At 36.8% G+C, this 27,493-nt stretch overlaps 1 protein-coding gene across 1 annotated transcript in view; it reads left to right on the top strand.

Moving 5' to 3' along the window:
* The window catches only part of ADAMTS3 (ADAM metallopeptidase with thrombospondin type 1 motif 3), a 282,573-nt gene that overhangs the window by 93,712 nt on the left and 161,368 nt on the right, over window positions 1-27,493 (top strand). The window contains exon 4 of the mRNA XM_069091667.1: window positions 17,263-17,419. Coding sequence (XP_068947768.1) covers window positions 17,263-17,419 — 157 coding nt within the window. The remainder of the gene's footprint in view (window positions 1-17,262; window positions 17,420-27,493) is intronic.

The raw sequence follows: 27,493 nt of genomic DNA, 5'->3' as shown, positions 1-27,493 counted from the left end.
CATCAATGAGGTACCTAGAAAGGAATAAAATACTTGAGCTTTGAGCAGGGCCCTGCACAGTTGGCCACCATATCTCTTTTAATGTAGCCGTTAGTTTCTTTTTGGCTGCTTTCTCACACTCTTGACTAATCTTGCCACCCACAAAAATTCCTAGATCTTTTTTCAGGTGAAGTGTTGTCTAGCCATGTCTCCCCACCCTAAAGGCATGTCATCGTCAGTGTCCATGGGTTTAATTACTGTCTCCATGCAGATGATTTCCAGATCTACATAACCAACCTTTATCTCTCTCCTTAGTCACTTATTTCCAACCCTCTAGCTGATGTTTCAAATTGGATGTCTTTGGGGGCTAACCAAACTTTCCATGTCGAAAACAGAAGTCATCTTTCCTTTTCAAGCCTCTTTTCTGACCTTCCTTGCTTCTGTTCAGAGTACCATAATTCTTCTAGTCATATAGTTTCACAGCCTTCTCACTATCCTTCTCTCTTAGTGCCTCATTCTCCTTTATCTCACATACCAGTGGTTAATTCTTGTTATTATTATATTTCTTGCATCTGCCTCTTTCTTCCTACACCCACAACTCCAACCCTTGTTCCAGTCCTCGTTTGGCTTCTTGCCTGGACTATTGTAAGAGTCTACTAATTGAGGCCTGCCTCAACTCCAGTCTATCCCTCTGTTAAAGTCCAGATCTGACCATTTAATTCTCCTACTCAAGAAACTCAAATGTTCCCTATTTCCTCTAGGATCAACTATAATTCTTTGGTTTATCATTTAATGTTTTGGTCTTAGCCTGTTTTTCTAGCCTTATTCAGTAAATCAATCAGCAAGCATTTATGAAATATCTACATATTCCAGGCATCAAAGGAAACAAGCATTTATTAAGTGCTAGGAATTTTGCTAAGCACTTTACAAATATCTTATTTGATCCTCACAATAATGCTGGGAGGTGGTTAGAGTATTATCCTAATTTATAGTTAAGGAAACTCAAGTAGAGGTTTCCCAGTCCATTGGACTTGCCAAGAGCCACACAGCTAGTAAGTGTCTAAGACTGAATTGTAACTCGACTCTTCCTGATTCCAGACCTAGTACTGAGCCACCAGGAGTTTCTAAAATACAAATTCAAAAGTGAAACAATTCCTCTTCCTGCCATCTGTGGTCCAGGGAAATCGGCCTTCTTGCTGATCTTTACAAGACAGCCCATTCTCTTATCTCTGACCCATTCACACTGGCCTCTTTCCTATCACATGAACAGGACTCGTGGCTCAGGATATTTTCTGTTTCCTGCGTCTAAAACGTTCTTCTTCCTCATTGCTGCCTACTAACTTCCCTGGCTTCACTTAAGTCCCAATTAAAATCCTACCTTTTACAGGAAGACTTCCCCAAGCCCTTCAGTGCCTTCCCTCTTTTAGTTGCTTCCTATTTATCTTGTACATGGTTTGTTACATATTTGGCTATTTCTTGTCTCCCCCATTGAATGTGAGCTCCTTGGGGACAATGACTTTTTTTTTTCGCTTCTTTTTATATCCTGAGGGTTTAGCCCGGTATCTCTGCGTAGGAGGTGCTTAAAAAATACTTATTGACTGACTGTGCCATCCCATGACTGTTCTCCCTGGTCTGGAGTGGATTCCCTCCTCATCTCTGCTTCTAGAATCCTTTGTTTCCCTCGAAATTAAGCCCAGTCACCACCTTCTACATGAAGCCTTTCCTGTCACCCCCAAATGGTAGTACATTCTCTCTCCCCCACCCTCTCTCATACGCGCGCACACACACACACACACACACACACACACACACACACACACACTTCAATTCCCTTTTTCTTTGAGAAGAAGCACTTCATCATAGAATCATAAGATTTAGAGCTAGAAATGACTTAGAGATATAATATAATCTTCTAATTTGGAAGATGAAGAAACTGAGGCCAAGGAAAGTGAAATAATTTGTTCTTGGAGCTGGTATGTATCAGAGCCAATATCAAACACAGTTGTATTGATTCCACCCATTTGGTTTTATTCCATTGTAGCAGCAAGAATCCCAGCATCCCCAGGGTGGCTGCCAACACAGGTTCTTAGATCTGCTTTTCTAAAGGAAAGCAGCTCAAAATGGGTTAACAATCTTGCTTTAATCAAACATATGTCATTTACCTAGTTCAGGGGAAAAGGTCAGCACCCCGAACTTCAGAGAATACAGACAAGTTACAAGCAGACAACAAATACAGAGAAACATTAGCAGATAGGCTTCCCACTGTCTGACTATTACATCCATACCTAGTTAGTTACCTGAGAGGGAAGCACCAAAATATGGGTTTTCAAAACCAGGGAGCTCAATGGCTGCCCAGAGTCTCGTCTGGTCAAATCACATAACTCTTCTTAAAGTGAGCCCCAAAACAAAACCTCACATCAGGGTATATATAGCCTTCTCCTGGCTCAGAGAATGTCACAACCCTCTTTACCCACTGTCCAATCACAAAGTATCAAGGTGTGGGAGTTCCTGAAAAACAAGCCTCCCACCACAGGCTCCAGGTGACCACATTCAGCCTATTAGGGGGCAGAGTATATTTTCAAATCCTGGAAGGTTCTCGGAGTCACTTAAGCCTATCAAAGGGCCTAGAGGAAGGGAAGATCTTAAATTCCCACTTCCATAACATCCATATATCCATTTACTGATGCATCATGAGTTGCTGTAACTAAAGAGAAAAAAAAATCTCCAATCTTACCTTCTGGCAATGAGACTCTCCCAACAGATCCTTGGATGAAATATGCACAGTCCATTAATGGGCCCCATTCCTGAAGCATTCCCAGGCCATTGGAACCTAGCATAACTTGTCCTCTGCTGGCATAGCCTTTCAGGACCATGGTCACCTGCATTCCATGAAGAATCCCCAGGGAGGATGCCTTTAGACTTAGAGTTAGGATTAGCCCTTCAGATATGTTTGTTAATAGTATTTCATTTTTTACAGTTATATGTATAGCCAATTTTCGACCTTCCTTTTTTTTAAAAAAGCAATTGGGGTTAAGTAAGTTGCTCAAGGTTACATGGCCAGTTATTTCTGGATGTGGTGCTATGTATCTGAGCCCATATTTGATCTTCAAGTCATCCTGACACTGGAGCCGGTGCTCTTACTCACTGAGCCACCTGGCCGCCCCTAAGCAATTGGGGTTAAGTAACTTGCTGAAGGTTACATGGCCAGGTGTTTCTGGTTGGGTGTTAAGTGTCTGAGCCTGGGATTCGATCCCCAGGTCATCCTGACACTGGAGCTGGTGCCCTTACTCGCTGTGCCACCCAGCCGCCCCTGACCTTTATTTTTTAAATAAGATTTTGGGGTTTCAGGTTTTTCTCTTCCCTCCCTTCCCTATCCCCAAGATGGCAGGAAATCCCTTCAGATATTTTTAAAAGACATCTACAGTGTCTTTCTTTAAGTCCCCTTTTTTATAGGCTAAAGTATCTACTCTCAGTCAATTCACATGAGATGGTTAACAGACACCTCCTTGGCCTAGTTAATAGGCTTATGTTCATATCCTTTTCTTTGTTGATGTTTCTCTTAAACATTCCTACTTTTTAAAAGAAGAAATTGCCTTCTCTTCCTTCCAAGTAAAGATAACTATGCCATATAGCTTTGTCAAATGATCTTCTCCATGGAGTGGCCTCATTTTAAACCAAGATCTTTACTTACTGGCATGCAAATAACGACTGAAGAGGACTTCTAGTTAAGATGGCAAGGAGAGGGGTTATAGAGAAACACACTTTTTCCTACAGAAAACCAAGGGAATATCTGAAAATGATCTCAGAAAAGAAAGAGAAAACTGAAAATAAACTGAAGTGAGCTCTTTGCTCTTGGCCAGAACTATTCAGTCAATCAATCAATCAATCAATCAATCAATCAAGTATCAATTTTGTTCCAGGCACTGTGCTAAGTTCCAGGGATACAAAAAGGGGCAAGATATAATCTTTGCCCTCAAGGAGCTCAACAAACAAATGGATATAATAAATTTCCAGAATAAATGAGAAATAATTAAGAGAGGGAAGGCACCAGAATTAAGAGAAGTTGGGGAAGGCTTCCTATAGAAGATGGGACTTTAGTTGGGACTTAAAAGAAGGCAGGGAAGCTAAGAGACTGAGATGAGGAGGGAGAGCATTCCAAGAATGGGGGCAGCCAGAGACAATGCCCAGATCCAACAGATGGAGCATTTTGTTCATGAAATAGCCCAGAGGCCAGTGTTACTGGATCAGAGTACATGGTGTAGAGTAAGATATGAGAAGACTGGAAAGGTAGAAGGGGACCAGGTTGTGAAGGGCTTTGAGTGCTAAGCAGAGGATTTTGTTTTCAATTCTGGAGGCAATAGGGAGCCACTGGAGCTTGTTGGGAATGGGTGGGGGTGACATGGTCAGACCTATGTTTCAGGGAAATCATTTTAGTTGCTGAATGAAGAATGAAATGGAGTGGGGAGAGACCTAAGGCAGATAGAGCCGCTATGATGATATTACATTAGTCTAGGAATGAGGTGATGGGGGCCTACACTGGAGTGATGACAACATCAAGAGAGAAAGGGCCTACCTGAGAGATACTACAAAGTTAAATTGACAGGCCTTGTCTATAGGTTCAATGTAGCAGGTAAGAGTGAGGAATCTATGACAACTCCTAGGTTACAAGACTGAGGGACTTGTAGCATGGTGTACTCTTTTCAATAATTGGGAAAATACACAGTGGGAAGATGTAGGGAGAAATATGATGCATTCCATTTTCAAATAAGAATGGCAGAAAAGATGAGTAGCCAAATTGGGGCAACCAACACCAAGTCAAATAAAATTGAAATCTGGAAGAGACAAGAAGAACCAGGACAAAGAAATGCTCCTGCAAATAGACTTGAACTCAGTCAGAGCTTTGAAGAAGGAGGTTGCAAACCTGAATGACCTCTATTAATTGAAGTTCTGAAGCCAGAACCTGGCCCAGGTCTGTCCAAATTGAAACTAGGGACAGAACTAGCCTCTAGTCATTACTATAAAGAGATCCTTAGCATAACTGTGAATTTCTCAAAGCACTGGAAGATAGCTCCATGTACTGGTACCAGAACATGTTGGGGTTCACTTCTGGAGGCCTGAGATCAATATGATCTCCACTATTCCACTGGAGTCCATCATGGCCATAGCAGAAGATAAGACCACATCCTAATTGGAGTTAGTATGAGAAGATTAGAAAGACTACCCAAAGCCAGAACCCACAGTGGACAACCAGGAGACTGAGAGAGAAGCCAAGGATGGAGGCAGAGGATGGGACATATAATTATCCATTCCATTCAGATTGGCAGTGGTGTTCAGAGGGAACAGCACCAAAAAATGAGACTAAAAATATGACTAAATAGAAGAAAACACTGAACCCAATGGAGAAAAATGATGAGTTAAAACAGAGTTAATCTTGAGTTAAGAGAAAACTAAGTGGTAAAGTAAGAAAGAAAGAGTAACTCTAGGACAATTATAATAGAACCTCAGAGAAAAAAATTAGCTGACCACAAGGATTATATATGTGGCTTGAAGAAAGGAAGCAAAACATTACAAAAGAAAATTATAAATAAGAGTTTTAGGAGAAAAAATTGAGAAGAAAATAGTCTAAAACATAAGATGAATAAACTTACCCAAATATTAGACTCCTTGAAAAATAGGATGTTACAAAGGGAATTTAATAATTCCATGGGACAATAAGAACTAGTAGTACAAAGTCAAAATAGCATAAAAGCAGAAAAAACATGTTACCAACTATCAAAAACAACTGTACTAGTAAAGCAATTGAGGAAAGAAAATTCAAAGAATCACCAGGTTCTCTGGGAATCATGAGTAAACAAAAGACAGTGAAAACCTATTTCAAACAATCATAAAAGAATGTTTTCTAGAGCTATTAGATATGAATCACCTCTGGAATAAAATCCCCAAAGGAAAAGATCTAAGAATGTCACAGCCAAAAACAAGAACTTCCAGGTCAATGAAAAAAACACCATCAGCTTCCAGAAAGAAAGAATTCAAGTAACAAATAATCACAGTTTAGATCACACATGACTTTATGACAGCTACTATGAAAGATAGTAAATCTTGGAATATGATTTTCCAAAAAGTCAAAGAGAGAGCAATACAACAAAGAATAGCTTATTCTACAAGACTAAGCATTACCATACCAGGAAACTAGACCTTTGATGGATGAGGGCTTTCAAGCATTCTTGATTTAAAAAATAAAAGAGATCTGAGTGGAAACTTTGAATTGCAAACATGGAGTCAGGAGAAACCTAGAAAGTCAACCACATTTGGGCACTCAGAAAAGGCCAAACAATGACAAAGTACCTATATTTTAATAGGATTCCTTCAGAATCTTTATGTTTTTAAAGGGTTATAGATAGAGATTAAGACAAACATGACTTGGGACTGGCTTCTTTCTATTTTGTTAATTTTGAGAGAGGAAAGAAAAGACAGGTTGGAGGGAGGGGAATGAGCATTTATATTGCACCTACTATGTTCCAGGCACTGTGCTAACCACTTTTAAAAATGTTATCTAATTTAATTCACACACTAATCCTGTGAGGTAGGTGCTGTTATTATCCCCATTTTACAGTTGAAAGTACTGAGACTAACAAGAGGTTAATTGACTTGCCCAGAATCAAATGACTAGTGTGTCTGAGGCCAGAGTTAAACTTAAGATGGAGGAGAAACTTACTATTTGACATCAGTGGGGTATGAAAGAATGAAAGTATATAAACCCAGAGGAATGGATAGAGAATCTAATATAATAGTCTCGCTCTTAACTTTATAAGATAAAGGATTGTTGAACTATACCTACAGAGTGTTTGGCACAGAAATACATCAAATGACAGAGAAACAGGTAGGGACAGGGAAAAGAGGAGGAAGATGAGTGTAAGAACAAGGTAGGGCAGAATTAAAGATGGAATATTCAAGAGAAAAACAAATGTCAGCTTCAGAATGTCATTCATAAAGGAAGCATTAAAAGAGAAGGAAAGTTGTCAGAATTTAGAGACTGGGATCTGGGTATAGGGAGGAGATAAGGGGCAGAGGATTGGGACAAACCATTTCCATCACTGATTGTGGATTCTGACCACATTTCCTCTCATTCACTATTTTCTTCTTTGTAAAGAAAAGGACTGGAGGAAAAGAGGCAAACGTATAAGAGATTATGATAAAGAGAAATACAAAATTAACAGTCTTAATAGTGCATGTGAATCAAATGAACTCCCCCATACAGTGAATGGAGGGTAGCAGAATAAAGAACAGAAACTTAGAAGATTCTCAGTTGAATCATAATTAAAGTTTTGCAAAAGTGAGGGTAGGTTGTAATTTGCATTGTTGAAGGGAATTCAGACACTGGAACACTGGAATCTCCTCTTTTATTATAAGACTTTTTCTAGAATAATTCCTCAATGTAAACTTTCTTTTTCCAGCAATGTTAATTATAAGTAGTAATCTCTGACACAAAAAGAATTAGAAAAATTGGTAATAAAATTTAATGGCTTCTTACTATTAGTACGACAGTCAGTCATCATAAAACTGAATTTAAGTTAAATAAAATTGCCACAGGCAAAAGGGAAGAAATCAGTGAGATATTTAATGTCAGCCTTTTAATACCCAGGATAAGATCATGATGACAGCTACCAACTTATTTTTATGATCTGGGAAATACATGAAAGATAATGTTTAATCATGTGTCACCTACTGTGATTGGTGAGACAAATATTTGTAAAATGCCTTTGCTGCCCTTTTAGATTTTTTGTATATTTTTATAGGATCTGCTCCATTAGGTAACAACAGAAGGGCCTCTCTTTGCATTGGGGTGTGTATGTGTTTTCTCCTCAGAAGTGAAATCAGCACTGGTATGAAGTATCTGATTCATGAGTTCTCAGAACTGATGTCTTTTATTCCTCAAATGCTGATAGCACAAGGAGGCCCCATGAACAGGAGAACTACGCCTCACATACTTGTCATTGAACTTATGCTTGGATACATCTTCCTTATTCAAATAGGACAGGACTGTGTTTTTGAGAGAATCTCTTGAAGTGATAGATTTTTTTTTCTGGCTGAGGTACTCAGATTGCCAGTCTATAATTTCTACATTTTCTCTTTATTTTGTAGCTTTAATGCAATCATAACTCTGAGTAATAGTGGTCTAAGGTACAGTGTCTAGCATAGTAGGTGCTTACTAGATGTGTTGATTTACTGACTGCCTGAGCTGGTCTCCAGAGGTAACAGACTTCATCTTCATGCATTGCTAGGGTTTTGAGGAATGATTTGACTTGATAATCATGAAAGGCAGGAAATTAATTGATTCATCTAATGAAAGTAATGAGGTTTAATTAACTAACTTTGCACTGACCGTCCAACCCAAATCTTCCTTTTATCTTTGAGCCCCCATAATTCACTGTTGTGGTTTGATCTTTGTTCTCAGAAATCCATTATAAGCCCTTCCAGATCAGTCAAAATGTATTTCAGTTGCTTTAAGGAAATGACTTTGTGTTGCCTGTCTAAAAAGAAGCTCCATGCCTGTCTTCTAGGTATGAAGTATTGCATCTTTTATGAAAATATTTCATATTTCTTCCATATGAGCATGAACTCAGAACTGAAGGTTTTTCAGGCTTACACATTTGCTTGAATGTTACACAAGTAAGGATCTCAATCTTTTTAATCTCCATATAAAACAATGGCCAGCATTCATAAAGTACCTTAAAGTTTTTCAAAGCACTTTACAAATATTTTTTCATTTGAACCTCCTGGCATCTTGGGAAGTGGGTTCTTTTAGGATCTTTATTTTACAAATGCGGAAACTAAGGCACTGACTTGCACGGCATTTTCCATTGAATTTTTGATTGCATCTCCTTCGTGAAGGAGAGTGATATGGATCAAAATGTATTTCATTTCTTTCTTCTTGAAACACCCCCCACCCCCAAAACAAACAAACTGGATTTTTTTTCACATAGTTAAGAAGTGTCTGAGTCTGGATTCAGACCAATCTTCCTAACTCCAGTTCCAGTGCTCTATCAGTGGCACCACCCAGCTACATGTATCCTTGTTAAATTGATGTTTTACATGGACCTTCTTGGTGTCATGTGTATATTTTCTCTAACAAGAGTGTGATTAGGGTCTTTATCTCTTGCACTGGAGTACCTCACAGGGAGCTGGGTGTGTGTTCGTTGGCTCTGAGGAGATGGGATGTGTGCTCTGGCTTAACTCCTGAAGGAATTGCTCTTTGAGTAAATTCATCATTCTCTCCTTGGTCCCTGTGACTTGGGTGTCATGTCAAAGATGAGTGGTGATTGAACTAGGAAGACCCACTTTTTTCAGCAAGAAAGGAAGAAGATCCCACCTCTCTTTCTCTTCCTCTCCTTAAAGTGTCCTCTTTGTTGGGGCATCTCCTATTTTATTGCTCCTTTGTGCTTATTAAAGGAGACATTGTAACATTGTGCCAAGGAGAAAGTAAAATATCAGTTCAGTAGTTCCTTAAAATCCCTTTGCCTTAACCAGAGAGCATTAATAGGTACTAAGTCATTGTTTCATGTTTTAAATGCACATTTGTGAAACTTTTGTGTTCTGAGTATTTCTTTTGTTGTGGAGGAAATAAATAGCTGTCCTGGACCTAGTATCTGCTTTCAACACTGAGGGCCTTTTATGGAAGAGATCTTTTTAATCCTTTTCGGACTGTAGACATGAATCAGACTTAATCTCTGTTTATGAGATTTTTTTCCCCAGAACTCAGGGGTGGGAGCAATGGGTCAGAGAGAGTATAAGAAATCTACCCTTGGCACACAACCCAACTTGGGTGTTAAGTTTCCCTGGTATTAAACTCTCATTCACATGAGTTCCAAACTTGTTCCTGTCATAGGGACAAGTGACCCTTGGACCATTGGTGATAGCTTTTCAAATTGTTTACTTGATAAAAAAGATTTTTTAATCACTTATGTGCTAGATACTGTGTAATAACTTGGGCTTCACTTATGTAATAATTATTAAAAATTTTGAACTTTACAGTTTTAGTAGTAATTGTGTGGTAGAGCAGGGCAAGTTCTAGGGGAGGGAAATTTGGAGGATACTTTTTGCCTACATTGGATGGAGGAAAATAAAAGTTAATCTTAAGTGAATTGAAAGCTAGTAAAAAGTTTAATGGAAAATTCTGCAGTTTTACTTTGGTGCTCACAATTTTACTTTGGGGTTCTAAAAAAATGAAAAAAAGTTATTATATAGCAGTAGGCTTCTTTTTTTTTCCTGTGGATTTGTAGACATCACAGAAAAGAAAAAAATTACCTCCTTCAGTTGGAAGGGAAAGCCAAGGTTAGCTTTTATATTGCCTTTGGAAATAGATACTTTCAAATGTAGGCAAATAGCTTTGCAGTAAATGGATTATTTAAACAAAACTCCTGTGCCAAGATAAGGCCTTACACCAGTAACATAGCAACTGTAGGTATAAACTTAGTTTTGCCCACAAAGATGGCAAGAAAGTGAGTCATTAGCATGAAAAGAGAGCGGTGGTGTATTGCCAACTCAGAAATGCTAATTATCTTACCTGAAGAGGGAAACCCACTGCTGTGTTGGCAAGGTTTTTCCCATCTCTGAGTATGAAGCCCATGGGATCATGGTCCTGCTGTCACTCATATCAGAGAGAGTCTTGAGGATTTCCCAAAGACCATACACTTAATTGAGCCTCTATTAAATTGTGTGCCTAATTTTGAAGAAATACATTATCGGAGAAATGTATAAATGATAGAAACAGATGACTTTATTACTTGACAGAAGACTTAGTCATACTCCTAGGTAATTTCATTTAAAATAAACTGTTAGGGTGAGGAGGCAAGACATATCTTGGCATTTGAACACAGTAAAACAAAGTTTGTGTGCTTCATGAAGGAAAGCAATATGAAACAAAAATATTTTGTTTACTTTTTTCTCTTTTTTAAAAAAAACTGTGGTTTTGTATATTATAAACTTGACAGAAGTTTCCACATGCAAAGAACAGCAATTGAGGATTGATTATGAAATTTTATTGCTTACAGATTTTTTAAAGACACAAATTTAATAAAATTATATATGATGTGATATATGCACACATACATGTACACATATACATATATATTGATATATGCGTACATATAAACACATGTATATACACATATAAAAATTTAACATGTTTATTCCAAAACTTATTGGCATCTATCAGTAAACTTTTATTCTTTACTGTGCATTAAGAAAAAGGTTTCATTGACATATGTTTTTTTTCTTTTCATTTTTGGGAACTTCATAATCATAAACTTCTTCCTTCTCTTTCCTCTCCCATAAAACTCTGTCCTTTTACTAAACAAACATGGCCAAAGAAAACATGCCACCCCTGCTCCCCCATATATTGTCAGTGCCAAAAAATGTGTACTTCATTCTTCGCCTACAGTCTATCCCCATCCCTGTCCAAAGGTGGGAAGCCTACCTATTCCTCAGTCTTCTGCCTTCATGATTATCCATTGAATTGAGCTGAATTTTTAAAAAACTTTTGCAGTTTTTTGAACACAGAAAATTGTCTTAGTGGTTCTTATATCACTTCATACAAGTTATCTTAAATTCATCTGAATTTATTCCTTTTTGTCATTTGTCATGTCATAATAAGATTTCATTACATTAATGTAGCATAATTAGCTTAACTATTCACCAATTGTTGGGTAATCTCTTTATTTTTTCCAGGTACTTTTCTGTTCCTTTTTAGCATGTGATTGTTTTCTCTGAGATGTTCTGCTTGTAGTTGTTATGGAATTACTATTCCTAGGTTCATCTTTTGGGCATCTCTTGACCCACAACATTTCTTCATTATGTTGGGTGTTTTCTTTACTCAAGCAATTGACTTAATAAGCTTTATTATTAGGGCAGTGAATCCTGGGATTGACTGTGTCACTGATTTTCTGTGTGACCTCAAAACCTGATCCTTTGCACCAGTTTCCAAATTGATAAAATAATAAAATAAAATCAACTTTTTCTCTAAGGATTTTTGTCAGAAATAGCAAATGTTGGGAAAACTATCTGTAAATGTGAATGTTAATTATGAAAGGTTGTGCTATTGAGAGCAGAGTTTCTTTGTATAAAATGTAAAGAATCTAGTTTAGATTTCCTATCCATTCCCCCTTAATGCCTAATTTAAGCAGCACCTCCTCCTTGAATTATTCCTTTACTCTCTTCTCACTCTACCTTTACCTAACCTGTTAAGGGCAGCTCTCTCCTTGGGCTCTGTATTAGAATTATTTGCTATTTTGTTTTATCTCTCGACTACTCTCTAAGATCCATGAGGGCAGAGACTGTGTACAATCTAAACTTTTCTTAATCAAAATGTATTTATCTCAATGAATGACAGCTCTCTGTACCATTCAATCAGTTAGCTTTTATTAAATGCTTCTTTTGTGCCAATCATTGTACAAGGCACTGAGGATACAGAAGGAAAACAATAAATTCTCTGTCTTCAAGGATCTTGCATTCTTTTGGGGGAAGAATATGACATAAACTACCCTCCTGTATTCTCTGACACTCGTACAAAAGAGGCGGTGAAAGAGAGTTAGGTTTAGCCCTAAACTATGATCATCTCAGGGTTTGGAGTTGGGGTTAGCATATGGAAGAATATACTGACACTTAGATATGTATTTCTTTTTTCCCATTTTTATTATATTAATACATATTTATGGAATAAAACAAGCAACTCCATGATATAGTACAATGCAAAAGATGATTGTAGATGAAACTGCACATCTACTTTGCATGATTTTTCTATTTCTTTCAAATACGCAACAAAATATCATGTAAATTTCTTTTTTCCTCCTTTTTTCTACCTTCCCCCACACCACCCTACAAATGGCTTCCATTAGACACAAATACACACACAGAGAAGCATATATACATATACATACATACACAATACATGTATGATTATTCTATATTTCTATTTATCAATTCTTTCTTTGGGTACAGATAGCATCTTTCTTCATATGTCCTTCACAGTTAATTTACAAAATCTAAAAGACTGGCATTTTAATTGGTTTTAGGTATGTTTAATTGGACTGAGATCACTGACATTATTATTTTAATATGACATTGTTGAAAGGCATATAGTTAATCAAAGTTGTTCTTAATATTGCTGTTACTGTATACAATGTTATCTTGGTTCTGCTCATTTTGCTCTCCATTATTTCATGCAAGTTTTTCTAAGATCACTGAGCTCATAGTTTCTTATAGCACAGCAGCATTCTGTCACAATCATATATCTCAACTTGTTCAGCCTTTCTCCAATTGATGGATATCCCTCCAATTTCCAATTCTTTGAAACAAAAAAGAGAGCTGCTATAATCATCTTAGAATATATATGTTCTTTTCCTTTCCCATGAATCATCTTTAGAAATAGATCTAGTAGTGGTGTTGCTGGGTCAAAGGGTATAGGTAGTTTTATAACTCTTTAGACATAATTCCATATTGTTCTCTAAAGTGGTTGAATTAGTTCACAATTCCATCTGCAATGAATTAGTGTCCCAATGTTTACACATTCCTCCAACATTTGTTTCTTTTCCCTTCAAACACTTTAGTCACTCTGGTAGGTGTAAAATGATGTCTTAAGGATATTTCAATTTGCATTCCTCTAATCAATAATAATTTAGGATATTTTTTCATATGACTATAAATTGTCTTTATTTCTTCATTAGAAAACTGCCTGTTCACATCCTTTGACCATTTATTAGTTGGGGGATTTTTATATTAATATATTAAATAAATATTCTATATTTATTTCAGAAAAAGAGAGTAGCAGGCATATACCATGAAAGGAAAGATAGGACCTGTGATTTCATTGGTATAGAGAACTCTCTGTGAGGAGTTTTTTTTTTTTCAACTCTGTAACATTAGATTCAAAAGTGTTCAGTCACAGAGTGGGTAGCATTCTGTGATCTGAAATTTTGTGGAGGAGGTCAGCCCAGTTGGAATGAACAACTCTTAGGGATTGAATTCTGAAGGCAGAAAGAAAAGCAGCTCCTGTGAGGAGGAAAAAGTGGGAAAAGGGTGGAATTTAGAGTAAAAAAAGCATGGATTTTAACCCTGATTTTCCTTCTTACCACTGATGTGACCCTGAGAGTTGTTGTGAGGATCAAATGAGATAATATTTTTAAAGTGCTTTGCAAACCTTAAAGTGGGAGCTAAAATACTAGCTCTTGGCAAAAGCTACAGATCAGAATGTGGTTTATTCTTTTATTGTCTTGACTTAAGAAAGTGATAGAGCAAATGTTAATAATGCTGAGTAAGCTTAAAAGTGAGTGATGTAGGTTTTTCTCCCTGATTATCTGGTTCTTAAACATTTACCATCACACCCCTGGACTAAAAGAAATGTAAGAATGAAGGCAGGGTGCCTGAACCGATTTAGGTATTGAGGTTAGTATGTTTCCTTCTGATTCTGTGTTAGATTAATCTTTTTTTTTCTTTTATTGAACCATTGTTGAATATGTTACCTTCATGATAACATTAAAATTTCAATGTAATTTTAAGCTTTAAAAACTTAAAATTGTGCTTAGACTCAGGATACAGAACTGAAAAATTTAACCAGGGGTTGAATTTTCAAAATAAAATAGTATGAGGTACATCTCTAATAGTTTAACTATTACTTAGAATCATAGAATTATAAAGTTGAAAGGAACTTTTACTTATATCACACACATACATGTACATACATATACACACATATACAAACATGTATGTGTATATATGTATATGTGTGTATGTGTGTGTGTATATATATATATATATATATATATATATATATATATATATATATATATATAAACTTAGATTACCCAATCTTCTCATTTTTACAAATGTGGATGGGAAGCTTTCATCAATAATAATGAATGGCTTGCCCAAAGTCATACCTCGACAACTGAATGTTGAATCCTGTTTTCCCAATTTCTCATCCACCATGCCCTCTGTTGTAGGGGTGTCTCAGACTTGCATGAAAATCTAGGTCTGGGCTCAAAAGTAATAACCGTGATTGGGAGGTAGAGATTAGAAAGACCTGAAGGGAATCAAGTCAGATCCTGGGGGTTGATCAGATGAGATAATTGAATATAAAAGCCCATTACAAAGTGATAAAGAAAAGATTCTCTTGAACTGTCCAGCTGTCTAATTGAAGCAATCACAGAATTCTGTTTACAAAATCTAAAAGCCTGGCATTTTAATTGTTTTTAGGTTGTGTTGAATTAGGCTGAACTTTTGCTCATGGACTTTATTATTTTAATATGACTAATTATTGAAAGGCACATATTCTTGAAGGCTTCTTCAAACTAAGTGAATCATTATTATTTTTTCTTTTTTTCAGGGGGAAGGGCAGGGCAATTGGGGTTAAGTGACTTGCCCAAGGTCACATGGTTAATAAGTGTTAAGTGTCTGAGGCTGGATTTGAACTCATGTCCTCCTGACTCCAGGGTTGGTGCTATATTCACTGTGCCACCTAGCCAGCCCAGAATCCATTCTTTAGAGATTTTTTTTCTTCTAAGAATTACTTGTTAACTTCATCATGTGGTAGTTGAACTGCTGGGCATGGGTAAGGAGGTTATGGGGAAGGGACAAGGAATTTAGGCTTGCCTCACTTTAAGAGACCCTGATAGGCAAAATACAATTGAAGATTTATTTTCCTTATGAAAGGAGGCAGTGATGTCTAACTACTGTGACACTCTTTCATGAGATGGATATTTAAGACATAAAAACGCGAAGCATTTTTCAGGACTGCCGAATCAGCATTTTGCCTTCAGCTGAACTGATACTCTCCCCTACACGCTGTTTTCCCCAAGGCTCATGTCCTCTGGTGAGCTAGGCCAGGCTTTTGTCCTCCCCTGAGCATCTTCTGCACTTCTCCAGAGATCTTTCTCAGATTAGACCCACCCCGACTGGTCAGTCTCCTGTCCAGACTCTCCAGGCTATGCCTTTGCCAACTTCTTTCTTTTACAAGTCTCCTTCTTGGGTCCCACAGGACTCAACATCTCCACCTGCTATACAGGTAAACCTTGAAGAAGGTACTTGAGCAATAATGATCAAAACTTTCTTCAATGGACCTCTCTCCAACCATTGATAATTTCTCTGCATTCATTCTTCAGTGGACAAAAAGCCAATGGGAGTAGGGCTCCAGAGGGTAGAGTCAAAGGCACAGCAGACCTGAGTGAGTTGGCCATAATACTCATTTTTCTTTTTCCACAGGAAATAAAATAAGTCATTCTAATTCTATAAAATCAAAAAGTTTTGTAGGAACGGGGAAACAACTTTTGTAGAAAAATGACTTTGATAAAGGCAAGATCCCTATAGAGAACTGATACAAATACATAAGAATGTTAAGTTTATTGAAGGCAGGGACTATCTTTTTTTTTTCTCTTTTTATCCCCAGCACTTAGCAGACTGCCTGGAGCACAGTAAGGATTAATAAATATTTATTGATTAATTGATTGACTGATACTCTCTCCTAAACACTATCTCCCTCAAGGCACGTTGTCCTCTGGTAAACTAGGCCAGGGTTTAGACCTCTACTGCTGTTGATTTTTTGACTTCTCTTCCAAGAGCTGATATAATAGTTGTGTGGGGAACCTTTCATAGTTAACTGATTGAGGAATCCAGAAACTCCTAACATCTTGAATTCAAAAGGTTGCTTCCGAGGCTGGAAATGTGCATATTATAATTCATATTAAGTCAGTCATACTTAGGAAAGAAATAGAAAACAGAAAAATCAACTACTGCTTTGAGATCCAATCTCAGGGTCAGCCAGGCCTGCATATATGCTGAGTGCCAGGCAGAAGCCCTTTGTAGTTTCTGCCAGAATGGGTGGGGGCACTTTCTTTTCATTACACTATATTCCCTCCAAGGGACATATAAGAATCTCCAAAAGATATAAAATCATTGAGATTTTAAAACTTAGAAGCCAGTGGGGAATTGAGTTAACTAATTAATTCATTCCTGGCACCAAGGTGGCACAGAGCGCTGGACCTGGAGTCAGGAAGACCTGAATTCAAACCATATCTTAGACCCTGCCTTAGTTTCCTCTTTGGTGGAAAATACTAGCACCTATATTACAGGGTCGTTATAAGGATCAAATGAAATAGTGCTTGGAGAGCACTTTGCAGGCTGCAGAGCACTCCGTAAGTACTAGTTACTCCCCATTTAAAGGCAAGGTGAGCTCTAACAGAAGCAGTCAGGTACTTGGACATTGAGTTCTTCATTTCCATTTCCTTTCCACAGGCTGGAATGATAAGGACAGATGATGATGAATATTTCATTGAACCTTTGGAAAAAGGTAAGCAGAAGGAAGAAGAGAAAGGGAGGATTCACGTGGTATATAAGAGATCTTCGGTCAAGCATGTACCCTTTGACATGTCCAAGGACTTCCTATCCAGAGGTGCGTATCTTTGCTAGACTTAAATTTTTAAATGTGAAGGATAGGTACTGAAAAAAAAATTTTCTCCTGAGTTGCAAGAATTTGGCTGTATGCTTTAGGATAAGTGGAACTTCATAAGTAGAAGTAAATAAATTAATAAAGGCATAATGTTCTTAGAGTTACTGTACTTTGGATCATTGAATAAACTAATATTCATATAAATAAGACAGAGAAAAGCATCATAGCATAGCAGCCAGTCATCATCATAGGAAGTCCTGGGTTCAAATCCTGACCCACACAATTACTACCTTTGTGACTTTTCTGGGGAAGGTCATTTAGCCTTTGCCTTGGTTTCCTCCTTTGTAAAATGACCTCTAAGATACCATTCAGCTCTAAAGCTAAGATAACATGCATATTGTGATGGCTAGATAGCTCATTACTTACCTTTAAGACTTATGGAAAAGCTTTATTTAGCCCAAAATATGAAAATATTTGTGTTTTCAGTTACCCTTATAGAAATATATACTTTTTATCTTTCAAAAAGGCTTTATAACATGTTGTTTCTTTAATAGAAATACATCTTAACATAGCATAGAGTTTATTATCAGCTTCTAGTACAAAATTCCTCCCTCAACTTTTTATGGATGTTGGGTGAGCCAAAGAACTGAAAAACAGCTATATAACACAGTTACAGAAGAACAAATGCTGGTGCTTTTATAGATAGTTTTCCCCCATCCTCTTTCTAGTAAAGTCTGAAAATAGTCATTGATGCTAAGGAGTTACTCTTTTGAAAAATTGTGCCTTTTGGTTTTTCTTGTAAACTTAGGATATGTAAATGGGAAGTGGGTCTCTCAATTTCCAAATATATCTCCTTACACTTCAAAGAGTCTGCATCTAATTGGCATTGTAAAGCTTTCATTTACTATTTAAAGGTGAGAGAATCTTTTTTCTAAGTTTGTTATCTCAATTTCACTCCAAAGCTTAGTAGGTACATCCTTAACAATGTTATCCCCTTCAGCTAAAGTTTTTTTTAATGTATTTTATTGATTATAGTCATAATTGATATTTAATCCTGGAAGCTGAGAGAGACCTACAATATTTTCAAACATTATTGAGGAAAGTAATTGCTTTACAGGTTCATTAGTTCCTTGAAGTAACTGAGAAGCTGGATTTTATTAGACTAATGCCTATATCTATGTAGTGAATTTTTCTCTCTCAACAGTTTTGATGCAATTTGACTTTTAGGTGATAAAATATTCACCTCTGATATAGTATATATAAGATATATTTACTTTTTGTTAACAATTGAACACATTTAAGATTTTTGCATTAATATTCATTAGTCATAATGGTCTATAATTCTCTTTTTCTGTTTTATCCTTTCCTAGTTTAGGTGGTTTGCAAGATATGATATAATGGTCAGTACTGGCTCAAGCCTATTCTCTAGTTGTTTAGTTTCAGTGTTAAAACAAAAAGAGATACTTGTATGTCATTCAGTCTTTCAATAGCATAGAACGAATATTCAGCGAGAATACTGTAGCACTTTTCTATTCAGAAAAGTGTCTGGTTAGCAGAGAAGAGTGTCATGCCTCCCATGGCCTTAGGATGTCCACCAACTCTGAAAGTTCTGACTACACGTGGGTATTTTTATGCACTTAGGCAACCAGAAGTTGCATCAATGGGGGCAAGACTTGACCTGTAGCCTCCTGGACAAATCATGTCCCAAGGACAGTGTTGTTACCTTTCAAGGGGGAAAAATAAAACCAAAGTAAATAAAAACTCACCCAGTTTACCTGGTGATGGGGACCCTGGTGGATAGTAATCCTATCACACATGGTGGAGATCCAGCTTCTGGAGGGGCTAACAGGTCAGTTGTTGAGTACTTTTAATGACCATCCTGACCTCCTGAATTTCACAAGGTTGTAATCTGATCTGTTCCATTTTTGTTACTCCACATAAGATCAGGAAAGATTAAACACACCAGAAACAAAAGAAATAATGGTAATATCCCGTGTCGCTTACATGGGAAGATAAGGCGTAAGCAACTAGAGGCTTACAATAGTTCTTACTTTCCTTGCCACCAGGGACCCAACACTGAAGATGCCCTCCTCCCTTGCCTGATTTTTCTTTGTCCCTTCACCCACCTGGGGCATCCAAAACCCATTTGAATTTTTCAACTGCCCATTTGACTTGGGTAAGATGGAGGTCCCCAACTCTATTCTTTCTGTTTAGAAAGAGGAAACAAGCCTTACCATTTGCCAACTTCCACTGCCTCTTAAAACCTCCATGCCTTTCCTGTAAATCCCTATGACTAGCATCTTGTCATATCCCTTGCTTCTAAACCCTTTGGATTTCCAGGTCTTTCTCAGTCCTGAAGCTTAACCTTCTTTGATGGGTTTCCTCTACCAATTAGAATACAAATTTCTTGCGAACAGGGACTGCCTTAGTTTTTCTATTTGTATCTTTAGTATTTGGCACATATTACATGTTAATAAATGCTTTTATATTCATCCATTTCATTTTTGAATGACATTTCTTTTTCTGGCTCTTCTTTGGAGGTTTTGTTGACGACATACAGAAAGGTTAACAATATGTGTTTATTTTTATATCCTGTTACTCTGCTGAAGTTATTAACTTTTCAACTATCTCTAGGTTTCTCTAAACAAACCATCATGTTATCTGCAGAAGCAATAATTTGCTTCTATTTTGCCCATGCCAGAGGTTCCCCAAATTTCTCAGTCCATGGTGCTCTTAGTAATTTTTTTCATGGTACCTCTAGGCCAAAAGAAATATCTAACAGTTCTGTTTATTAAGTAGTTATTTCCAAACAACTTAATAAGTAGTTATGTTCTAAAAACTTAGCAGCTATTTAAAAACACACATGAATTGAAAGAAAAAAATAATATTTTTATTTATTTCTAAATAAACACAATTACTTACTAATGAGATATATGTGCCTGTTGGGTGCTGCATAATTTCTCAAACCTTGGAATCATATTGGAAACCACTATCCTTATTTCCTGTTCCACACTGACTTTCTTGAATTATTTACTTCATATCATAGCAACTGATGGAAATCCATGGTACAGCAAATGGAATTAGTATGAACTGAATTTTAGCACTTAGCAGTGGGTATTCATTTACTGAGGTGCAAAGTTTGAAAACCGCAGACCTATGGGGAGTCCATAAATTTCTTTACTAGTGGTGACAATGAACATTCTTGCTTTATTGGTAAGGATTCTAGCCTTGCCAGTCACAGAAATGCTAGCTTTTGGCTTTAGATAGATATTCTTGCCATATTAAGGAAAGGCCCATTTATTTCTATGCTTTTTAGTGTTCACAACATAAATGAATATTGCATTTTGTCAAAAGATTTTTTCTGCAGTTATGGATAAAATTATGTGATTTTTAGTTATTAAAATGTTCTTATGTTTATAACTTTGCTAATATGGAACCAACATTTTATTTCTGGTATAAAAATCACCTGGTCATAGTGTATAATATTTTAAATATGTCATTGTAACCTCTTTGCTAAAAATTTTATTCATCCCAGCCCCATTTATGACCTTGTATAGTTAAAAGCATGAAAACAAGTGTTTTATTTCTAAGTAGGTTGTTGCTAAAGAAAGTAATTTTCTATTGTTTTACTCCTTTGTATAGATTCTCCTCAGCCTTTGGTTCTTTTGAAGGAATGATTACAATTTTTATACTAGACATCTATTTATTTTTTATATTTTTAGTTTTTTTGGTTTCAAAGTACTTGTCCATTTAGATGAGCCATTCCTTTCTCCTAAAACAAAATCAGCTTTTATCTGACTTAATTGATCACTGAGCTAATTTTTGTATGGCATCCTTGCTGAAAATAAACTTAGAGTCAATCTTTTTCCTTTAAAAGACCCAGTACTATTATGTCTTTTCCTCCAAACTTCTGCCTGTTTTTTGTTATCTATGCCCTCTAGCACTAAGTGTTGGACAAGATTTGTTTATGGAAGACGGTGAGAGTGACCATTGGAGACAATGCTCCAGGGAGATTCGTAATGCACAGAAATTTGTTCTCTCACACAAATGATTTTCTCCATTCCTTAGATTAATCCCTGGAGCCCTGGTCATGAAGAGGTCTTGAGTAGGTCCCCTGAAAGTTGATACATTGCTTAGAAGGATGCTCTGGGAAGTATTTGTTTTCGGGTCTTTCCTTCATCTTTCTTTCACTCCTACTGCTTTCTTGTTTCCTTCTGTCCTGTATTAAATTGTTGTAAGCAATACTTCATTTTTAGACTCTTTTCTTCTGCCTTCTGGTCACCAGGCGTTACACTTCTGCATTGCATCCCCTTTTCTTTTCAGGCTCAGGTTTGGTCTGGATCATAGGTTTCAACTCAACCTTGTAGTGAAGTTCCCCCTGGGATACTGCCAGCACATGGCCAGAGGATGAATACCAGAGCTAGAATGTTTAAAATTGCCCCAGTCAGTGAGGTTGTGGGTCCCCTTAGGTCAGTGTCAATTCTTTGGGAGAATGAGGTTGCTTGGTGTTGTACTAGATGGAGCTCTAAACCTTGAGTCAGGTAGACATGGGTTCAAATCTAGCCTCAGACTAGACTCAGTAGCTGAAATATAGTAGATGCCTCTCTCCCTTCCTCCCATTTGAAGTCCTTTAAAATCTATTTAGCTGTATTACATATTCTCTTCCTCAGACACTATATATTCCAGTGAAACTAGATTAGTAATTGTTGTCGCATAGATGAAATTCCATTTTCTGCATTTCTACAGTCAGTTCCCTGTTCCTTGAATGCTCTCCTTCCTTCTACACCTATATCCCTGGTTCCTTTTGCAGTTGATCGCAAGGGGCACTTCTTTCAAGACCCCTGGTCCCACCTCTTGTCAGGGCTCACTCCCACCCTCCACAAACCACTTTGCGTTTGCTTGTAAATATCTTGCAATTACTTCTCTTTGGGTCTGTGGTGCCTCCCAGTGGTATGTGAACTTCTTAAGGAAAACTTGATCCTTTGAAGCCCCAGAGCATAGCATAGTGCCTGGAACATATTAGGTGCTTAATAAATGCTCTTTGATAGACTAAATTCCAGCATAGCATCAGTTTTTTCCCCTCTGGTAATCCTGTATTAAATATATTTGATAAGGGGCGGTTAGGTGGTGCAGTGAGTAAAGCGTTGGCCCTGGAGTCACGAGGACCCAAGTTCAGTTCTGGCCTCAGACCCTTAACACCCACACACAAAAACCTAGCTGGGTAACCTTGGGCAAGTTACTTAACCCCAATTGCCCTCCAAAAGGCAAAACATATATACATATATATATATATATATGTACATATATATGTATATATTTGATAGTTCAACAAATGAAATATTGAGGTATACAGATTTTGGGGTATTTTTTGTTTTTACAAATCAGATAATAGAAAGAATTAGAGTTATCCTAGGGGCTACTGTCCCCCACCCTATCAAGTAAGAAGTTATATCACCCAATGTAGGAAACTCAGAAACAAAAAAAAGAGGAAAAGTAAAAGAACCTGCCATAAAACCATTCTTACAGAAGAATTAAGTAAAGACCATTTCATCAAGTTGTCCTGTTAAGGGCACTGCCAATGTTTCTGCTCCATTCCTCGTCTCCCCCCCCCCCTTTCTGTACCCATGCTAGGGGTAGGGGTGGGGAGCACACAGATTCCCATGGCAGCATAAATCTTAAGCAGTATCTCTCACAGTTCATCCCTAGAAAGTTTTCCAAGGGTTCCTGCTCTTAAGTTGGGAGGTGTCCCCTTCATTGTGGGCCTCTCATTACTGGCTTTTTTCCTTTATTATTTAGAATAAGTAATAATAATGATGATGATAGCTGGCATTTATACAGCACTTTAAGGTTTGCAAAGTGCTGTACAAATAATATTTTACTTGATCCTCACAAAAACCCTGGGATGTGGGTGTTGTTATTATCCTCACTTGACAGTTGTGGAAATTGAGACAGACAGAGGTTAAGTGACCTGCACAAGGTCATATAGCTAGCCATAAGTGTCTGAGGATGGATTTGAAATCAGATCTTTTTAAAAATAGTATTTTAATTTTTTTACAATTACATGTAAAGACCATTTTTAAACATTAAAAAAAATCAGTTCCAAGTTTCCCCCTCCCCTGCCTTCCATCCCCCCCTCACTAAAAAGGTAAGAATTTTAAATAGGTTATATATGTGCAATCATGTAAAACTTATTTCCATATTAGTCATATGGTGAAATAAGAAAAAGATCAAAAGAAAAAAAACACAAAAAGAATAAAGAAAGTGAAAATAGTATACTTCTGATCTACATTCAAACTCTATTCTGTTACTATGTACAATGTTCTTCTGGTTCTGCTCACTTCACTCAGCATCAATTCATTTAAGTTTTTCCAGGCTTTTTTTTCCCCCTGAAATCAGTTCATAGTTTTCCAAATATAGAACTTACCTCTTCCTATTTATAGAAAGAAACCTTTTTGCCTCATGCAGAATATACTTTTCCTACAAGTTTTTCTCATTTTCTTTTTTTTTTTTTAAAGCAATGGGGGTTAAGTAACTTGCTCAAGGTTACATGGCCAGTTATTTCTGGGTGTGGTGCTAAGTATCCGAGCCTGGATTTGATCCCCAGGTCATCCTGACACTGGAGCCGGTGCTCTTACTTGTTGAGCCACCTGGCCACCCCAGTTTTTCTCATTTTCAAGATCTATATCATGTGGGAATTATGTGTTCTGTTCAGAGGTGAAACATGGCAATTCTGGAGACAGTATCTGTGAAAAGCCCTTCTTATCTGTCTGTAGGGCTAGGCTTAGGGTGGAATTTATGGATAGGCATCTTATCTTTAAGCTCATGGCATACAGTGGGGGCAGATGGAAACCAAGTCACTCCTAGGAGTTTAGTCAGTGAAGAGTAAGAAACCACTGGAGATGAGAAAAATAGACTATAAAGAAATGCTTACATATGACTATTTTCCTAATAAAAACTAAGTGAATAAAATAACCAGTACAAATGTATACATAGGAGATACAAGAAATTTATCAGTATAGTGCTTAGTAAGGATTTTATATACTTTCAGGAACTTCAATTTAAACATGTCTCTAAGCCAAAGAACCATCAGTTTGTTTTCCTAATGCTTTGGGCTTAGACTAATTTAACGGAAAGCAAATAAAGATCTCTTTAACAAAACCAAACAAGCACAGAGATTAATTTTCTTGCTGTAGGCAGTAATTGGGAGGGACATGATTCACATTACTAAGAAAATATGAGGAAAAGAAAAAAATATCCTTAACCAAAATAAAAATTTATACATGCACGTGCACACACACACACACACAAGATAACTATGCAAAAGTTCACTAACACCTTTGGAACAGTTAGACTTTTTTGGAAACATACATATATGTCAGTGAAATATTTATTGTATATTAGACACATATACATATATGTGAGCTGAATTACTCTACACATTTGTTTGACTCTGTCTTGTACCCATTTAAAAAAAAACAAAAGTAGTTTTAGAATATTTGAAACATTTGCAAAGATTATTAAGAAATTTGGGTGATATGTGTCAACATTTAAGCCACATCTGTAAAGTTTCTGTGTTGAATTGCATAATAGCTACTATATTTAAAGCTACATTGAAATTTAACATTAATCATAGTTCAAAATATCACAGCTAGGTCTTGATTAGTGTAAATAATGTATCCTGTGAAGTGGTCCTGTTATTCAAATTTGTACTGTGTATTTTCATTGGGCCAGAACCAATTACAACGTTTCACATAATTGTAATTTCAAAAAGTACGAATTCATATACATGCTGCAATTGCATCTGGGTCCTAATTAGTATGAATAATGCATCCCCTGAAGTGATAGCATTAATTTGAGTTTTCACTGTATATTTCCATTGGACTGGAACCAATGACCATATTTACATAATTAAAACTTAGAACAGTGCAAAGTCAAATGCATGCCACTACAGGGAAGCCTTTATTCATACTAATCTGGACTGAGCTGTAATAGAAAAAGTTATTTTTTTACTTAGAAATTAATTTTTTCCAATGTTTTAGCATTTGCTCACTTTTATCTACTAGAGATTATAAAAGGTAGTCTTTAAATTTATGGTTTAAAGAAAAGATTGTCTAACTCATTTTGGGATCTTAAGGGAAAACCTTATAGAATTTTGTAACAAATGAAATGGTAAGATTCAGTTATAAAGTGACCAAATTCCATACAGTAGCTATAATTAGAAAATAATTTGAAATGTTTCCCATAATTTATATTCATCTTGTTAATTACTAAAATCAAAGTCAACCATGAAACAATTTTATGGTTGTTCCTTGGAGCCTCAGCTGAAGATGGGTTTATTTTTATGTTAATGCTTACTTTATTTCTTATCTGGCATCTTAATTATTGTTGAATGACTTTACAACTGAATAGACTCCATTTTTGGCACAGGGAAAAATAAATCAATTTGTGACACTGTTTATCCACTTTGGTGGGGATTTTGTGAACAGGGCTGGATGTAAACATAATTGTGACATAAATCAGTTTGTTTTCCAGGTCTTTGCATACCTCCCTTCATCCTTTTGGTCAGTTTTGTTGCTCTCATTGTTTTCCTGCCATCAATTAGGAGACTCAGCATTTTTCTATTTGTTGATTGATTGAATGAATGAATATACAAATATGTCTGTGATCTTATTGATTTGGGAGTTCTAAACAGTGGTTCAGATCTGAGCCCGTCTTATCCATTTTAAGCTCACCACACAAGGTCTACCCATAGTTTTGGAGGATTTTCTCACTTTTTCTCATTTTTGCAAAGATATCAGTGGAACAATCTACGTGTCTTCCTGCCATTCCTACCTCCTGCACATGGTCAGTTCATTTACTTTTCCTCTCACTAAATTCCTCCATAATATCCTTTATTTCTGTCCTTCAGAGTTCCTTGTTAGTTATATGTTGCAACCTACTGAATTTAAAAAAGAACACCCATTAAGCACTTTCTGCATGCTATTATGCACTGGAAAACAGTCCCTACTCTCAAGGAGATCACGCTTAAAATTTTATTTTTTTATTCTGAATTTAATGAACCTTAAGAAAGTAAAAGGAACATTTCCATATTGAAAGTAGAATAGCAAAAGAGAATTTCATGTGAAACTATTAATCTTTGTTATGTGCAGCTTGCTTGGATGAGTTCGCGTTCTAATTGGGGGAGACATTACATGTAGGAAGGTTCTGTTTTGGAGCAGATGGAAAGGCCCAGGGGTCTTCAGGGTCCAGTATCAGGACAGATGAAAATGCCCAGGGTTCTGCATGGCTCATTGAAAGGGGAGATGAAAAGTCCTAGTGGGGTCTCCATCTTACTGGAAAGATTTTAGTTGGTAATTCTCTCTCCAGCAAAAGAACGTGAGTCCATCCCACAACCAGAGTACTGGAGTGGCGTTAGGAGTAGATTTGACTCAGACTAGTCCCTTGATACTTTAGGTTTGGTATTGGAATGAAATGAGGCCATCCCACAGTTAACAACATGGAGTTTATTTAGCTATGATGTAGAATGGATGTTCAGTAAAGATACTTATTCCCTTAGCTTGGGTAGATGAGTACCATCTCGGCAATGCATATGGTCAGCAGAACAGTGTTTGGTGACTTGCATGGTCTTGGGGCATCTGCCAAGTCAGGAGGCCTATGACTACACGTGGGTAGAGACTGAATTTGCAAAACTGGCGCTTAGTTGAAAGACCAGCTGTAGGACGGGGCATTTAACTGCCTCCCCCCCTTTTTTGTCATGGACACCATGGGCAATTTGGTTAAGTTAATGGACATCTTGGAGTAATGGCTAGTTGCTTACAATAATAATTAATAAAAATGTTAAATTTTAGTTAGAGGTCAGTGGAAATAAAGATATAATTTTTTACACTTATCAATGGATTTCAGGTTAAGAACCCTAGAGTAATCATTCTCAACCTTTTGGGAATCAGGATCCTTTTATACTCTTAAAAGTTATCCCAAAGAGCTTTTGCTTATATGGTTTACATTGCTTAATATTCGCCATATTAGAAATGAAAATATCTTAGTATTATTATGAAAAGTTTGGAGCAAACTTTGGAA

The sequence above is a fragment of the Petaurus breviceps genome, unplaced genomic scaffold, assembly GCF_028583685.1.
Source record: "Petaurus breviceps papuanus isolate PSGF00001 unplaced genomic scaffold, PetGlider_PUasm1.0 126, whole genome shotgun sequence".
Taxonomy (NCBI): domain Eukaryota; kingdom Metazoa; phylum Chordata; class Mammalia; order Diprotodontia; family Petauridae; genus Petaurus; species Petaurus breviceps.
Note: the sequence above shows the minus strand (reverse complement) of the source record. Positions and strands in the feature narration are given on the sequence as shown.